At 31.8% G+C, this 18999-nt stretch overlaps 1 protein-coding gene across 1 annotated transcript; it reads left to right on the top strand.

The window, feature by feature from the left end:
- The first annotated feature begins 978 nt into the window (after positions 1-978).
- On the top strand, positions 979-8304 carry LOC129317507 (probable disease resistance protein At4g27220). Its single transcript, XM_054961821.1, has 6 exons — positions 979-1884; positions 2300-3079; positions 4375-4629; positions 5960-6538; positions 7039-7676; positions 8087-8304. Exons 1-6 carry the CDS (start codon positions 979-981, stop codon positions 8097-8099), a joined length of 3171 nt encoding a protein of 1056 aa, XP_054817796.1. The 3' UTR covers positions 8100-8304.
- The last annotated feature ends 10695 nt before the right edge of the window (positions 8305-18999 follow it).

An 18999-nucleotide genomic window follows, 5' to 3' on the forward strand; every position in this document is an offset into this window, starting at 1 on the left:
GTTCTTCAAAGTGAAATTTTGAGTTGATCATTTGATGATGATGAATGCAAAGCTCTCTTTTCAGGTTGCTATTAATTAAATGGCAGAGGGGGAGTGTCGGTGGCAGCAAAACTTGCTGAATATTTGGTGCATCCAACTTTACAGCAGCTGCAATATTTGTTTTGTGTCAACAAAATCACCAAAAATGTTGAGATCATAAAGGAGCAGCTCATACTCACACAAGGGAGGGTGCAAGAACGTGTTCAAGAGGCTATCAACAGGACTGAAAAAATTGATGGCAAGGTTAACAAGTGGATGAATGACGTAAAGAGCCTCATAGCAGAGTTGGAGCATTTGGAGGAAGAACTAAGGGCCAACAATAGCTGCCTTCGACAGTGGTGTCCTACTTGGAGGAAATATTGTCTCTGCAAAAAGTTCTCTAAGACAACCCAGATGATGATAGAGCTAAATACAAAGAGTGAGCACTTGAATCCAATTTCCCATCGTGTTGCTGTTGAGTATAACTTTTCTCAAAGTCTCATGTTCTTCAACTCTACAAATAGGGCTTTCAACCAACTGTTGGGGGCATTGAAAGATGATGGCAACTCTAAAATAGGGTTGTGGGGCATGGGTGGTTCAGGGAAAACCACCTTGGAAAAGGAAGTGGGAATGAAAGCAAAAGAATTAAAGTTGATTGATCGCTTTGTGTTTGCAAGAATTTCTCAAACACTGAATGTCAAAAACATTCAAGATCAAATTGCCGACTTCTTAGGACTCTGTCTAGAAGAAAAATCTGAAGAGGGAAGGGCAAATAGGATTGCTATGTGATTAAAAAATTTAGAGGAACGGATTTTGATTATATTGGATGATGTATGGGATAATTTGAATCTTGAGAATATTGGAAATCCCTTTACGAGAAATCATCCAGAAAGGTGCAAAGTTCTCCTAACCACACACCATAAAAGTCTAAGGATCGATTGTCCATTGGTGGATTGCTTAATGATTCCACTGGATTTGTTAACAGTTGAAGAATCTTGGACTTTGTTTAAGACTCATGCTAAAGTAGATGACAGTGCTAAGGAAGTTGTGGCGCATGAAGTTGCTAAGGAATGCAAAGGACTACCAATTGCAATTGTGGCAGTAGGGGCATCCTTGAAAGGAAAAGGACTTGATGAGATGAATGTTGCGTTGCACCAGTTGAGGCATTCAAAACTAATAGATGAGGATGATGGTGTGAGTACAGCTTATGCTTGCCTAGAATTGAGCTATAATTATTTGAAATTGTCAAAAGCTAAGTTGTTGTTGTCATTATGTGCTATGTTTCCTGAAGACCATAACATTGCCATTGAAGATCTTTTTAGATATGGAGTAGGGTTGGGCCTCGCTAGAGATGGAGACTCATTCAAAATAGCAAGGAACCAAGTTAGAGTAATAATAAATAATCTCATTGACTCCTCACTATTGATGCACTCTTCAAACCTCGAATCAAAAGAGTATGTGATAATGCATGACTTGGTTCGGGAAACAGTTTTATTGATAGCATCTAATAAAGAGGATCATGTCATTAATGTAAACTATGCAAAAGAGCTAAATGAATTTCTTGATGGTGAAGTGGTAAAAGATTGCTATGCAGTAACTTCATGGCATCACACTGATGAATTACTTGAATTCCCTTCTCAATTGGATGCTCCAAAGCTCGACATTCTATTGTTAGATTTAAGAAAAACCTTAGATTTATCACATGCATCATTTGAAGGTGTGAAAAGACTCAAGATTGTGGCTATTATTAATGAATATCATTCAAATGATATCTTGTTGAGGGTAAAGCCTGAATCAATCCAGCAATTGCGTAATCTTCAAACTCTGAGGTTGCAAAATTGGGATTTAGGTGACATCTCTTATGTGGTAAGCTTTACAAGACTTGAAATTCTTGACTTGCATGGTAGTACATTTGAAAAACTACCAAGTGGAATTGAAAAGTTAAAGAAGCTAAAGTTGCTGGACTTATCTATGTGTACAATAGTTGAGTGTTGTTATGAAGTACTAGGAAGGTGTTCACAACTAGAGGAGTTGTATGTTTATCCACATTTTCTACATCCAGAAAATGCAAGTTGCTATGAATACTTTGTGCATACCACTGCTTTGACAAAATTGAGAAGGTACAAGTTAGAACTAATGGGGCATCATTTTGGCAGAGACTTTCAATTTTGGAACAAAGGCACAAGACCTTTACACTTGCATCATCTAAATATTTCTGTCAGGTGCAATAATCAAGGATCTAGTACAAAAAGCTACTGCAATTCAATTTTATGAGCTCCAGGGAGGCTGCAAAAGCTTCATTCCTGATATGGTTCTAGATATGGGAGGCATGAATGAGTTAACTAAACTCCATCTTCAATATTGTTCGGAGATAAAATGCATCATTGATGAAACTACTCTTCAAGAAGATATGGTTGTGCCAAAATTGGATGAGTTGAAACTAAGGGATATGTTTAATCTAAAACAATTATGTCGTGGTCCTTCTCTTGTTAGCATGTTTCAAAAGCTAGAAAGTCTAAGTATATTCAATTGCCCTCAATTGCTCCACATATTCCCTATTTATTGCAACTTGAGAAATCTTAAGTTTGTCAACATTTCCAAATGTCCAATGTTGATATCACTCTTCCCTATCTCTGCTGTTTGTACTCTATTATCCCTAGAGGAGCTCCAAATAGAAGACTGCCATGAATTGAAGCATGTATTTGAGGGAGAGGGAGGTGGTGATGCATGGGAGAGTTTCAGAATCCTAAAACTGAAAAATATATCCATTCGTGATTGTGGCAAATTCGAATCTGTATGCCCAATGATCTTTTTGGTTCAAAGGTTTGTACAATTGCAAGGTCTATTCATAAGTAATGCTCCTCATATGAAATTTGTGTTTGGTGAAAATGGAGGTGTAGAACAAGCTATGTATAATCAAATTGAGACTCAAATAGTGCTTCCTCTTTTGGAATTTCTCACACTACAAAGACTCCCAAATCTTGTGGGAATTTGCTCAGAAAACTACCATCTCAGGTTCCCATCTATGAAGAAAATAGACCGGAAGAATTGTCCAAATATGGTATGCATTTGCTCTCCGATGCTAATTTTTCTTTTAAAAAAAAAAATTCTTTGTTCACATCATTAAATTTTTTTTAGCATATGTGAACTAGCAAGTAGTGCTCATATGAATACATATTGAGAGATGATGCAGTTCAACTACTTAGTAAATATTTATTCCCATTTTTTTATTTAAAATAAAAAATGAAATAATAAAATGATGCATGAATATGCATTCTTTAAAAGCTTCCTATTTCCTTGTCTAGAAAATACCTAATGTCATACGTGATTTTATTTTATTTTATTTTAATCTCATTATGCTTCTGAGTTAATAGTGCTCCATATATTATTTAAAATAAAAATGCAGTAATGTCAACAATGGACATACATTGATATTTTCATTATTTCTTAAACTATTGATAGGTTTTTTAATAATTGTGCTTACATCCCAAAAAAAAATGTTAATAGAAATAAGCAATTGTGCTTTTGCGTCTCGCCTAACATTCTTTAATATTTTTGCGCCACAATTTGTTGCCGTACGTACTCCACTCATTGCAAAATATTTAAATGCAAGGATCAATTATATTTTGTTATTTGATATTTGATCATTCTATTTATTTATCATTTCTACGGCCCACAATGAATATTCACTCCTATGGGCCAATCATCATAATGTTTCCTTAACTTCATTGTGGACTCCATTTTCTTGTGTATGTGGTTGCGTTCTTTAATTGTTTAATTTTCCTAAAAATTAATAGACTAAGTATATATTCAATAATATTACATGGACAATAAATTTTCAATAAATCCTGATTAATGATATTTTAGGAAATATGTTAATGATTTTCATTTTTCTTCTCTTCTCTTCTCTCTCTTTCTCTTTCGCAAAGGAATTGTAGGAACTTAAGGGCCATCAATTGAGGAATGAGAAAGAATACAAGCCATTGGCAGCTATCGAAAAGATTGAACTTCGTAACTGTGGAGTAGAGTCCATTTTCCACTTTCAAACTAGGGTTGAAGAACAAATTCCAACATTTCAATACCTTAAAAAATTAAATTTGCAAAAATGTTCAAGATTGAAATTTGTCTTCTTTGCTCATCTCTGTCCAAGTCTTCCAGAATTAACTTCTGTAACCATATTTGATTGTGAGGAGTTGGAATCAATTTTTTTTCGGGAATGAAGGAACTGAGAATAATCTATCCACAACTGAAACCTATCTGCCAAAATTGGAGAAATTGGAAATCAAAAAGTGCAACAAGTTGAAATTCATTTTATCTTTCACGATTAACAATGCTGCGACCACAGTACTTCCACAGCTACGAGCTCTAACTATATCAGATTCTTTTCAACTGGAAGAAATTTTTAGATGCTCTAATATTGAAGATCATGACATTGACTGTGAAAGGGAGATTGTGTTCCCAAACTTGAACTATATAACACTTGACAAGCTTCCAAGACTTGTTAATTCCTGCCATGGGTTTAAGTTGCACCCAGGGTTTTGCAGAGTGTATGTTCGTGAATGCCCAAAATTCATGCCAATGATAAGTGCAGCTATTGATTGGACAGAAGAGGTAAGTAATTAATATTCTACACTTGCAGTTCTCAATGCTTCATTTTCCATGCTGCAAAACTTGCCTATATATGTTTTATTTTGCAATATTAATTCAATTGATGCTTGGTGAATATAGTGGCGGACCCACATTGTATAGGTGGGAGGGGCTCATCCCTTCATAGATAGCACTAAGGGAGAAATAGAAAAAGATCACAGTAGTCAGCATGTGTGTGTCAGAGAGAGTCTTGTGAGGGAGGAAGAAGATGAAGGTGAGATTGTGAGAAAGAGAAGAGAAGAGAGAGATCAGTAATGAAGTTGATTAAATTATTGAGATGTGAATAAGAAATTGAGATTTGAAAACAACTTTTTATTATTTTATATGCTATGAAAATATGAGTCATCATATATTTTTAGTAAAATTCATTCATTTAATTTATATTGAATTCATTTATGGAATATGTAAGAAAATATACTGAAAATATACATTTTTATATATTTTTGATTATTTTTTCTCGAAACCAATATACCCCCACACACATATATGCATGAGATTTCACTTTTTATATTATTTTACGTTTTTTATTATTAAAAAAAATTTAAAAAGTATAATACAATATATATATATATATATATAATTGGGAAAACTTCTATATTTAGCCTTATATATTTAATGTGCTTGTTTCCAATAAAATCAAGACATGTGAATTTTTTATAAATTATTTATTCTATAATAAATTCTTATTATTAATTTTATTAACATATTAAGATCTACTTGTCACAATTTGATTGGAAGAAAGTATATATATTTAATATATAAAGCTAACTCCATAAGTCTTACCATATATAATTCTCTTCACATGCATATGCACTAGATACATAGATACATACATACATATATATATATATATATATATATGTTAATACAATATTTCTTTGTATGTAGTTCTTTTTATGTTCCTATTTCACATAATTTTTCTTTTCTTTTTGCATATATTTTGCATCCTACTATACAAAAGGTTGAGTTTATCAATTAGAGACTATTTTACGACGGACGTGAATTGTTCCTATAATATTATTTTTATGTGACAGTCATCGTCAATGATAGTCCTAAGTTCTAACAACAGAAGCTGGAGAGCAGAAAACTTTCATGTGTGCAATGTATTATATATTTCTTTGTTTTAACAACCACATTTAAGTTTAATAAATACGCAAAAGACAATTAAGGACACATCTTATATTCTTGCATACAAAAACATTGGTTAATTTGATCTCCTTTTCTTTTCCTTATCTTTTGAAGGAACTTATAATATATACTTTCCCATCTACTTTAACCTCTTTGTTATATGCAGGGGCTTGTAAAAAAGTATGTGTTGAAAACAAGCCAATTAAATAGAAATGAAGCTCTCAATCTATCACCCACTATTCTAAATGTTGGAGAAGTTGATATTCAAAGTTCTAGAGTTGATCACGAGTTTCAAGTCATGGGTGATGACAACCAAGAAGGAACCAACGGCTTAGAAATGTTGAGATCCGAACAACAAATGCTTGGAGGTCTTGTTCCCACACAAGTTTTGAGCTTCCAATATCTGCATGCCTTAGAAATGATTCAATGCAAAAAGTTGAAGTTTTTATTCTCAATAAGCACCATTGTTGATAACAGCCTTCCCAAATTGAGTTCCCTAACCTTATCTGATTGTGAGGACTTGGAAGTGATTTTTGGATATAGTAATGAAGATGATGCCAACTATGATGAAAAAATTGTGCTTTCAAGCTTGAGGAAGATCAAGCTTGAGAATTTGCCAAATCTCATCAGTGTTTGTCAAGGAATGCAAATTCAGGTGCAACTGAGCGACATCAGCATATGGAATTGCCCAAAATTTCTTGATTCAAGTTTGGGATTGACTCTTCAACAAATGGGAACAATATTGGTACGAATAAATATTCTATATGATGTCAATTAGAATCTTTAAAATGAAATAGAATAATATATAGATTAGAATCATATACATCACTTTTCTAGCTGCAACTACATATATATAAATGGGTTAAAGGGAATTTTTGGCCCTCAAATATTCACCCATGAGAATTCAGTATCCTAAACTTTCATGTAGAACTATATCAAAATATTGACAAGGAAAGAACAATTGTGTGCAGTGCACGGTCTATCATTCACAAAATATTTTGATAAAAAGTTAGTTTATAGTAAGATAAAATAATCATAAGTTGATCTTTGTTTGCCATGTAATCATACATTGATATAAACATGCATTTGAATATATGTATATATAAAATTTGCTCGATGTTCTTGAATTTCTATTTTCAATATATTTAGTTTTTTATTTATTAAATCCAAGTATAAATGAAAACTGTAAGTATTAAATTTCATTGATATGAATAAATTATTTATCTTTCTTTATTGAAGTTGCAGTTTCCCCAAGCTTCGACAAAAAATTCAGATTTACAAACCATAGCAGATGTAGAAAAACAATTATATCAAAATGATGAAAAAGGGATAGTCTTGATGATCTCAAGAGTAGAAAGATTGAGTTTGAGGGATTCAGGTAACTTCTTGTGTGTATGGGAGGGTCCCACTTTCATTAGCTTCCAAAATCTTTCAGAGTTACATGTGAATGGATGCAAGAAATTGAAGTGTATCTTCCCCAGCACTGTCATCAAAAGCCTACCATGTTTGTGGCATCTATACATTGATGAATGTGAAGAGTTGGAGGAAATAATGTCATCAGAGCCTCACTTTCCAAATGCTTCCTCTTCTTCCTTCTGCTTCCCACTACTTCATTGGCTTTATGTCATTAAATGCAGAAAGTTGAAGTGGCTCTTCCCCTCTCTACCCTCCACTCAACATCTTCGGCAGTTGGAAACTCTGATAATAAGAGAGTGCTCTCAGGTAGAGGGACTTTTTAATTGTGAAGTTGAAATCCAAGAGGAAGGGTTCTACAACAACCAACTTCCAAAGCTGCAATTTCTTGAAGTTGCGGATTGCCCCATGTTCTCTGAAACCACACTCGCTGCTCTTCAAAGCACTGCCTCTAAGCACTACTACAAGAAGTACGCATATTTATGCCATCCACACCTACCCATATTTCACATAATAACATCATTCCTATTTTTTTTTATTTTTTTGGTAATCTATTTTCTTTTTCCTTGCATGATGTTCTTGACTTAAAAATATAGGAATTGTACATCTATTAAAATTCTTATTTGTTTTGAACTTTTGCATGTACCATATCCTTCGTCACCCTAATTCTTTTCAAAAAGATGGAGTTGATATATAACTTTTGGGTCTGGGTTGGGGGAAAAAAAAGAGATACACAAGTTTTGGAACTATAGTATGAAAACGAAATGTCTACACATGCAAGCTGTATATTTTTCTGCACGTGAGACTCATTCTTTGTTTTGGTAAATATTTATTATAAATTGATGATTTTGATATTGTAATTTTTCTTATACTTGTGCAGTTGGACGATGTAGCCACCACCACAGTGTTGGAGTGATGACGAGGCCAGGAGGTGATGGATTATTTGGTAAAAAAAATTAATATTTTTTAAAATAGTAATTATGATAGAACTAAAATTATAGTAACATAAATAGATTGACGATGTTTTTATCATGGAGGAGGAGATGATTGTGATAATGTAATTAAGCCTGAGCTATTTATAGAACCTGTGAGATTGTATTTGCCTCTGTTTAATGTAATTAAGTATATGGGGATTGCAATATGTGATAACTAGCGTACAATATTTATAACGTTCATCAAGTTTAAATTAACACCTATATTGTAATGACCCTGATAAATAAAATATAAATACATAATAATTTGTTGGAATGTATTTTTTTTATGTTTGGAGCAATTATAACAAGAATGAGTATTGACATAGTGGAAACTATGCAAATAATACCCTCATGTTGCTTTTTTTTTAAGGGGAATGGCACTAAGGGCCCTAAAAAGCAAGAATTTTGCAGATAAGGCCTAATAGATTCTGAAATTATTTTGAGAGCTTAAAGGCCCCATTTGCAATTATATTTTCTAGTGAAATGATCAATTTGTCCCTCCCATAACCAGCTATTGAATGAAAATTTTTTCTTTTTCCTCTGTTCTTCCTCCCTCTTCCTTCTCTCTCTTCCTTTTTCAACACTGATGCAATAACCAAATTTATTTTCCCCCCATCATGCTTCTCTATTTCCTTTCTTCTTCTTCCTCCTTCTTCCTTCTTTCTCTCATTTGAACTTTTTCGTTCAACAAGTATAAGTAGGCGATCCACTTTTATCTAGATGGGTATGGAGAAGACGATCAGGCATTCGTCCGATTACATTTCTCTCACACCAACCAGCTTCTTGAAACGATCCACCATAGTGTGGAAAGAATGGATCAAGTGCTGCATTTGTCATTATCAGTTTTATTTTGTCAAAAAGGATATAGAGAGAGTTTGAGCTACATCAGTTTTATCTAATCATAATGTACGCATTCACGTTCATTTAATGAAAATAAGTTATTATTTATGGATTTTTTATTGTTTCTGATACATATTTTTTTGCAACTGATATAAATGTTCTGGTGTAGATGTTGTTTATAAAATTTATGTTGTTATTTATGGAGTTTATGTTGTGCAAACTTTGCAATTAACTTGTGCGGATATTTATGTGTATCATATCGACAAACCTTGTTTTGTAAATATATGGACATTGTGTTATTAGCAAATGGATACTTTCATGCTATATACGGACCTTTTGTTCTTCATAATCTTGAGAAACTTTTTCAAATGTTCAGTTTAATCACACAAATCATGTGAAATAGATGGACATTGTGTTATTAATAAATGGATCTTGTCATTTTATATACAGACTTTTTATTGTTCATAAACTTGAGAAACTTTTTGTTAAGCCTAGCCAACTAATAAACTGGACACACATGGACTTTCATTTTAGAATATATGAAGATTGTGTTGTGCATGGTGGATATTGTGTTGTACATTGTTTACTTACTTGTGCATTTTGTCAAGCCTAACCTACTGATAAAGTAGAATCTTATGGACTTTTAGTTGAGAATAAATAAATCTTATATTGTGTATAGTGGATATTGTGTTATGCATTGTTTGCCTATTTGTGCATTTTGTTAAGCCTAGCCTACTGATAAAGTAGAATCATATAGACTTTTAGTTGAGAATATATGAACCTTATGTTGTGCATAGTAAATATTGTGTTATGCATTGTTTGCTTACTTGTGCATTTTGTCAAGCCTAGCCTATTGATAAAGTAAAATCTTATAGACTTTTAGTTAAAAATAAATGAACCTTATATTGTGCATAGTGGATATTGTGTTATGCATTGTTTATCTATTTATGCATTTTGTTAAGCCTAACCTATTGATAAAGTAAAATCGTATGAACTTTTAGTTGAGAATATAAGAACCTTATGTTGTGCATAGTAGATATTGTGTTGTGCATTATTTGCTTACTTATATATTTGTCAAGCCTAGCCTACTGATAAAGTAGAATCTTATGGACTTTTAGTTGAGAATAAATGAACCTTATATTGTGTATAGTGAATATTGTGTTATGTATTATTTGCCTAACTTCAGTATTTTGTTAAGCCTAGCATAATGATAAATTGAAATCACATGGACTTTTAGGTGAGAATATATCACAAACTTTTTTTCTTGCAACCGTCTTTAACCAGCCATCCTCCTGGGAGGCTACGAATAAGGAGGATAAAGTCTTCCAAGATAAGAAGATTATCATTGTTTAAGATATGGGAAGGCCAGACACAGTCACAAGACATGCAAGAATCATAACCCAGCATGAGAAGTGATTACATTGCACTTCTTTGATGCACACAAGCAACTATAATTATGTATATAAAAGCATTTCCAAATAATATTTTTTGGGTAAGTGAGAATCACAAATATTTTTTATTTGTATATGGAGAAGTAACTGTTAGATATTTTGGATATATTGGCTAACTTTCTATATATATTAGACTTGAAATATTGTATCAAATTTCATGTGGGTACTTGTTTTAGTACCTAGGCTAATACCAACATGAAATTATTCATATATGATGTAATTATCCTTCTTAATATTGGAAATGCATAAACTTTCTATTGAGCATGCGTGGACATCATCTTGTGCATAGTGGATGTTGTGCCATGTATGGTCTGCCTAACATCATTTTGTTATAGACTAGGCTAGTGAAATACTGAAAATGCATGAATTTTTTGTTCAGCACATGTGGACATCATATTATGCATAGTAGATGTTATATCGTGCATGGTCTATTTCGTTACTTTGAGAGTTCACACAGATTCTGAATTCAAATCAAACAAAGTCTAAAATCATACTTTTGGTCTCAAGAAAATTGACGATAAGGGCCTCAAGGCCTGTAGAGAAATATCATATTCATTTAGGCCCAAATTGCAATAAAGTCTGTTTTTTTAAGGCCCTTAATGCCATTCCCCCTTTTTTTACTTTATGAAATTACCAAAATGCCCTTATCTCAACCAGATTTTTCTTCTTTCCCTTGTCTACGTGCATTTTGTGAGCAAAGAGAGGGTTGGAGAGCAAAGTACAAACCATGCCCCGTCTCCTGTCGGTTTCTAGCTTCTTCCCTCTCAATCGCTAGTTGCCCGTTGTTCATGTTAGTCACTGCCGCCGGTGTGCCTATGCCATTTCATTCACACTGTCATGAGTTTTTTTCCCTGGTTCTTCATCATTTTTTCCCTGGTTCTTCGCCGGTGTGAAGGAGAGAAGATAAATTGAAGTCGAAATTCTAGTTTAATGTTGCCATGTGAACTGTGTAAGATGATGATTTAATTTTTCTTAAGAAAAGACTGATTTATTCAATGAAGAAAAAAGAACTTAGGAAGCTGATTTGTCATTTATTTGTATATTAGAGAATTTTGGGAGATGGAATCAAAGAGGAAGAAGTTGGTTTGAACTTGCAAAAATTAGTGCATATAATGTTTTTCACATAATGCTTATTAGAAGAAATTTTATTTAGTTTTGGTACAATTTTTAAATTCAATTGATCCTTGTGAGTGATATATCCAAATGGAGTGCTATTGCTTTATGAACCAAAGTTGGAGACTCCAAAAGAAATTTGAGTATGAATTTGTATGCAACCATTTAAATACTTGGGATTTGTATGGTTATTGATAAATTATTGGATATTTTAATTGAATGGTTAGAAATAATGTACCTAACCTATTTGATGCAAAGCTTAAGAGAAAATTATGTCTCAAGTAAGTAGATTGGCATGGCTAAAGTAATATGGAGGAGATTAATAATATGAATGATAATACTTGAACCCACCCTAAAGCATGAATTTTGGGTTTTGGAATTTAAAATGATGGTAGTTGATTGGGATTATGTTAAAATTGAAAATATATTAAAACATTTTGTTATTTCATATCCTTATAGGGTGTGTGAAAAAACAGGACCTAATATGAATTGAAGGAAGAGTATTTTTGGTAATTCAGAATTCTGACACACATAAGTGAATGGCATCCCAATTAATTTATTAATAAAATTTTCCTTAGAAAGTGTATTAATTCCATTTTACTTTCTTATTGTTTTATTAGTAATAAATCATATTTATCAAAGAATGAGTCTTTTATTGAATTGATTCTGATTTGATGAATCAATTTGTTATGTGAAATTATTTTATCCTGTGAAAACATATATAACTGTGGCAAAAGAATAATTAAGTTATGACAAGTACATATATTTTCTTTATGAATTATATTTTTAAGATTAATGAAATTATTTTGATTAGCTTTGAAAATTTTAGTCACCAATTAAATGCAAAAATGAACATTATTTATAAATTTTATTTTGACAACTATTGAATTGATGCTTAAGTCGACTCATATGAGTTTGGTATTAAGAATGAAAATTATATTTTAAAAATGACTATTTTCCTCGCATGTTTGAAAAGTAATTTTGAGAGGACTTTAAGCATAACATTGTAGCATTATAGCTAACAGCAGTTCCGTTAGCCCTTAGTGCACCTCAATTAATGACTAGTTAGTTTGAATTTTTGTGAGCCTTATCCTCATGTTTGTTATTCTTAAGTCTCGTACTTGCATTTGTTTTTGTGGCTATGACCTGCATTTGATTAGTGTTATCCTCGTGGACTATGTGTACATGTTTGTTTCATAGCTCAGGCTGCGTTTGGTTACTTGCCCTTGTGGATTGTATGTCCACTTTTGTTCTCGTAGCATAAGCCACGTTCGGTTATTTATTCTTGTGGACTATATGTGCATGTTTGTTACCTATTCTATTAAGCCCTTAAAATTTTAAATTTTGATTAACTTGTGTATTCAAAATTTCAATAGTTTCAATTAGCAAGTGTATTATTTTGATTCATGTATGAATAATTTGTTTTCTTTAAGTATGATAGAATAAAGTGCTTTCGGCTCACTCACATTTTATGGTTATAATTAAGATTTATAGATTTAGTGAGCTTATTATATTGAATTATCAATTTTTTTAATCATTCTACATAATTGTTTAAGCATATTATTTTCACTTTTTTAAATTCTATTTTTGGGAATGTTATTCACTGAAAATTTATTTTGATCTTAGATTTATTAGTTGGCATTGATCTTACTATTGACCTCTGGAGGGCACATGGCTATACTGGGTGAAATTTTGCTTAACATTATTTCTTGTTGATGTAAATATTTGGATTCATGTACTTTAAGTTGGAAGTAAGGTCATGTGCTCTACATAGTTTGTAGCTAGAGTTTATATATATATATACACACACTATATACTATTTGCTGACTAGAAAGAGTTGGGCTCCTGATTTATTTAATATTTTGATTGAATCAATGCATTGTAGAGTTTTTAGGAGATTTTATTTACGAGGAAAGTTCTGCTGAAATTTCTACAAACATATTAAAACTTTGTTATAATGATTAGTATCAAAAGTGTTAAAATTTTAATATAAATCTGATTACATTTTAGAAATGGAATAAACTATGATTTGAGGCTTACGAGGATATGTGATACAATTTCAATCGTGTGTCAGTTACCTTTTATTTTTGGGACATGACATATTTGCCTTTATGTGTGTGTGTGTGTAGCTCTAATTAATTATGCAAGACAAGGAACTTATAACTCTTAGAATTAATGTTTAAACACAAGGGATTGTTGGAAGAAAATTTACTTTCTGTTTATTTTGATTTGTGATTTTGATTAAAAAAAAAAATTTTTCCCCCAGCAACACGTCATTGTTAGCTTAAAATTCCTCTCAATGTACAACGAATAAACAACTTTGTCAAAACTCTGTTTTGCTTACTTGACTGCATAAAGGGATTTGAATCCCCTAGAGCTCTCTATACTTCTCAAAGCAGAAGGACTTGATCAGTGTTAAGAAACAAATATATGCCCACCAGACTCTGATAATTGCTGTTTTAATATTTTGAGTAACATTTTTGGTCGTTTTCCCCTCACAACATTTCATTCCTCTGTTTTTTTACTGCATCAAATAGTGAATAATTGTACTCTGTTTTTTTCCAAGCAATAACTGACCACTTTTTTTATATCTTACCATTTTTATATCTAATCATATCTTGAGTTGTGTTGGACAATGTGTTTAAGAACTTTGTTTTGATTGGGGTTAAAGTGTTAATTGTGAAGTACTCCTAGTCTTAAATGTAATTCACCTTCTAAAAAGATTTTATAAGTCACCTTGTATAAAAAAATATGTATAATTAATTAATTACTTTCTTTTAATTGTATCCTTTTCTATTTTTTTTAATAGACCATCTTGGAATTTTAATCAGGCTGCAAATTTTCTGGCCAAATTGCGATTATCAGTGGTGTTGGGATTTCATGGAGTGAACCAAATGCTTGGATTAAAGAATGACAATTAACTCTTTGACCACATTTTGGTCAGGGACTTTAATAACTTTTGGATGTCAATGATGATAAGTATTTTCTAGCTAGCAACTCAAACTCAATAAAATATAAATACTTGAATTGCAAGAGCCAATGATCACCACCTAAGTAAAGAGGAAGTCAATTAATTAGGTGACTAAACTAAGCATAATTGCTTTCTTGAATAAAATAATTTTTATGTTTTGTTCTCTTGTCCACGAAACTTGAATATACTGCTAAACAGATCAAGAATAACAAGGATTAAAAGCAAAGAGATCAATGAAGACAGGGTAGGTCCCTATATGTTACTCAAATTCTAAGCCAATGGATCATGATGAAATCATTTGATGTGCTATTTAATTCTGTGTGGTAACTGAGTCCAAATATATTTTGACAAAAAGATAAGATATATGAGTTACACATTCAAAAACAGAGGACAAAGTTCTGATATCAGATTAATATTAGATTAATTTAGGTAGGACAATTCTTAAGGATTAGAAAATAAAAAAAAGTCTCACATCAAAAGATTATAAGATAGATTATAAATATATAAATTTAGGGATTATCTAAATAAGAGATTAAAAAAAAACAGAAAAACAATGAAAGAATGAAAGACAAAAAAATGAAAAAAATAAAAAAAGGACTTAAAAATATACAAGCCCAAACAAGAAGAAAAGGCTTAAGCTATTTTGGTGTTGAAGATTGCCTCATCTTCTCCAAAACCACACTCAGCTGCTCTGCTCTTCAAAGCTCCATAGACTGATGCGCATATCTATATTAGGGAGAATCACATCAAGGAACTCCCAAAAAAATTATTTGCAGACAATGGCCAATGTAAAATTGTTTATTATTAAAATGGTTACAAGGATTTGTTTTCTTTTCCTGAATGATGATTTATTGTTGGTCATTTTCTATGAATAATTTTCTTGGGAGATTTAGGATGTGAATCTCCCTTTATACTATCCACAACTATCCATATTTGACATTAGATCAATTTTCTTCGTATTTTCTATTTTCTTCCTTGCTTGTGTGATATCTTTCTATTGTGCAACTTACAAATTTTTTTGTTTATTTTGAATTTTGAATTTATTTATATGCGATCTCCTCATCCATTTTGTTTTAGAAAAGATGTAGCTGGTATATAAGTTTTGGCACTATTACAGCATGAAATGTCTTTTTTTTTTTTTTCGACACACCCTGCATGTTTTTCTCTGGGTCATTCTTTGGTATAGCCCACGGCAATTACGATGATAAAGCGAAGACACAGATGATGAGGATCATTACTCTTACAATTTATACAATATTTGAGAATTGGTGTTACAAAATAACGTTCATTTCCACATAAATTACGATGCATTGCATGCAATCAGAAAAAATTTGGATGGTATTTTCATTTATATTCTTTTAATTTAGATACTTGTTTGCTTAAATTTAATTTGTTGTCTTCATAGACAAATAATACTTTATAAAGTTAAAATTAACACTTGTTGCCTACATCACAAGTTTATGCTGAAGGGGATGCTCTGCTTCTGGTGTTGAAAACTGGTAGCATAAGGCTATTTTTCAATAACAAACGTAAACAGAGTGAGAATAACAACGATTAAAAAAAACAGAGAGATCAATGAACATAGAGTATGGTGTGATACCCAAATTTTCTGGATTATGGTTTCCCCATGTTACTCAAATTCTAAGCCAATGGATCATTCATATGTGCTATGGAAGCAAAGATACATGAATTTGAGTCTGAGAAACACAGGACAACAAAGTAAATAAACAGGTTTGTTAACCACAAATCACGTTGTCCACGAAACATATAACAAAACAGAACGAGAATATATATAAATCACTTCCCTTCACATAGATAGTGAGATAGAAGGTCACAGAGTTTCATTTGTGACCATTGTAATTCTTGAACTTGCTCAATCACAATTTGAAGAAGCTTCAGACATAAGATTGTGCAGAGGAAATCAAATTCTTTATATTGAATAAGACTGCAACTGTCACGTCTATTTTAATTTTCTCTGCTTTATCAATCTAAGTATACATATATATTTTGTTTTATGGTAGTGTTTTCTTTAATATTTTTGCTGTGCCCCACATTTATGTCACTTTTAAGCCAGACAATGTATTTGGAACAATTTCAAGAAATGTTGTTTAAACAAAATCTGATTTGATATCTGTGTTTCTAATTTTTCAAGCTAAAATACTTTGGTTAATTAAAAAATGAACTGTCTCATGATGTTGGAAGACAATATGTGACAGGTACATGCTGCATTTGTTTCCCCTGAATCATTATTTTTGATTCACTCATTTGTTGGAAATCCTACAGATGATGATCGATGATGATGATTCTTTTGATTCTAGTTATAGCTACGATGATTCACTCATCTGGCTCCTTTTTTTAAAAGAAAAAAATTCTTTTACATTTTATGAACATAATGATTCAATCAACATGATTACATAATTCTAAAGACAAATTGGTAGAAATTAGAAGCTAATAGTTGAGACAATAATATAAATATATATGAAGTAAAATAACCTGAAAATAGCATGAAAATAACAACAATGGGGCAGGACATATAAAATAACTTGAAGGCTTTGTAATCAAACTCACTGCAATAAAATCGTTATCATCTTCAACCAGAAATTAAATAAGATATATATTCCTGCAATTATGAAATTCCAGAGACAGCGACCAAATTAATCTATTTAACAAAAATGCATCCATAATGAAATGTGTCAAACACTTCATAACTAACAAGCCAACAACAAAACCAAATTATCAAGATTATATCCCCAAGCCCAACGAACACCAAATTACTTGTACAATAGTTCAATGTTAAAAGAACATATCATTGTGAACTGAATTAAATCATAACAAAATATATAGAACATAATGACAGTTGCAGCATCATAATATCATCTCCATCTTTACTTTAATCAACTTCCATTCACATAAACATCTCATTTCCACCATCAAATCAATCAGACATGAAGCATCTGAAAAACATGAAGAATTAGTCACATTGAGGAAATGGTAAAATAAAACAAAGACTCATTACTGTAAAAACATTACCAGGCCAGAGGAGGACAACACTATCGGTCTCTTCAAAATTGTCAAGTTCACAAAGCTTATCAATGAGTACAGCTGACAGTGATTGCCAATTTTTGGAACAAGTAGGAGCTTGAGTCATTCTAGGAGACAATGAGCTTCATTCAGAATTCATGAATCGCATAACCTCCTGTACTAAAGGCAGATTTAGAGGCTACTATAGAAACCAAGATACCATAGAGCTTTGTATTTTACAGAATTTGCTTTCCACGTGGCCAATATATAAAAGGAAAAATGACAATTAAGGACCCTCTAAGAACAGTAATTTCAATTAAGGACCATAACATTTTAAAATCTCAGTTAAGGACCATGGTCTTTAATTGAGATAAAAAAAATATAGTTTGTGAGGTAAGATTCACTAACGTCACTTGAGGATTCACTAACCCAACTTAAGAAAATTGCTAACATATATTATAAAAACATGAAACCCCACTTGAAAATCAATTGTTTAATAAAAAGTGCGACTTGAAAATTTACTAACCCGACTTAATAAAATTTTTAATATATATTGTGAAAACATGAAACTCCACTTGAAAATTGATTGTTTAACAAAAAACGCTACTTGAGAATTCACTAACCAGACTTGAAAAAATTTCTAACGTATATTGTGAAAAAATAAAACCCCACTTGAGAATTGATTGTTTAACAAAAAGTGACTTGTCCAAATTGAGGTTTTTTTGTTAAACAATAGATTCCCAAGTAGAGTTTCATGTTTTCGCAATATACATTAAAATTTTTTTTAAGTTGGGTTAGTAAATTTTTAAATGGCGCTTTTTATTAAACAATAAATTCTCAAATAGGGTTTCATGTTTTCATAATACATTAGCAATTTTTTTAAGTTGGGTTAGTAAATTCTCAAGTGGTGTTAGTGAATCCTATCTTACAAACTATATTTTTTTATCTCAATTAAGAACCATGGTTCTTAACTAAAATTTTAAAATATTACGATCCTTAATTGAAATTCTTAATTGTCATTTTCCTTATATAAAATTCAGCATATGGAGGGATTTCATCATGAGTTAGCCCTAGGTTCCTTAGATAATAGCACACAAACTTTTTTTGGTTTTTTTAATGAAAGCACACGAAATATTACGTACATAGCACGATTACACACCATTTTTTCCCCTCCTTTTTTTGGTCCCCCCCCCCCCCTCTGGCATTATAAAACACTGCAATCAACTAAAGCGGATGTGACGTGATCATTCTAATCGGCCTCCTCCAATTGCATCAGTAGAGCCCATTGTAGCCTACAAGAGTGGACATATGTTATATGGCCAATAAGTTGGGACCAATATCACATGTAATATATCTTGAACGTTAAAACAGGCCAGGCCACAGAGAATCATATGATGGGAAGTCAAATTTTAAGGTTATAGTA

The sequence above is a fragment of the Prosopis cineraria genome, unplaced genomic scaffold (genome assembly GCF_029017545.1).
Source record: "Prosopis cineraria cultivar Desert tree isolate PC_DT_omini unplaced genomic scaffold, ASM2901754v1 PC8, whole genome shotgun sequence".
NCBI classification, from domain to species: domain Eukaryota; kingdom Viridiplantae; phylum Streptophyta; class Magnoliopsida; order Fabales; family Fabaceae; genus Prosopis; species Prosopis cineraria.

Coding starts and splice junctions, on each gene's coding strand:
- LOC129317507 (XM_054961821.1), top strand. CDS start 979: ATGATTCCACTGGATTTGTTAACAGTTGAAGAATCTTGGACTTTGTTT. Junction 4,630..5,959: donor CTATTGATTGGACAGAAGAG/GTAAGTAATTAA, acceptor TGTTATATGCAG/GGGCTTGTAAAAAAGTATGT. Junction 6,539..7,038: donor AACAAATGGGAACAATATTG/GTACGAATAAAT, acceptor TTGAAGTTGCAG/TTTCCCCAAGCTTCGACAAA.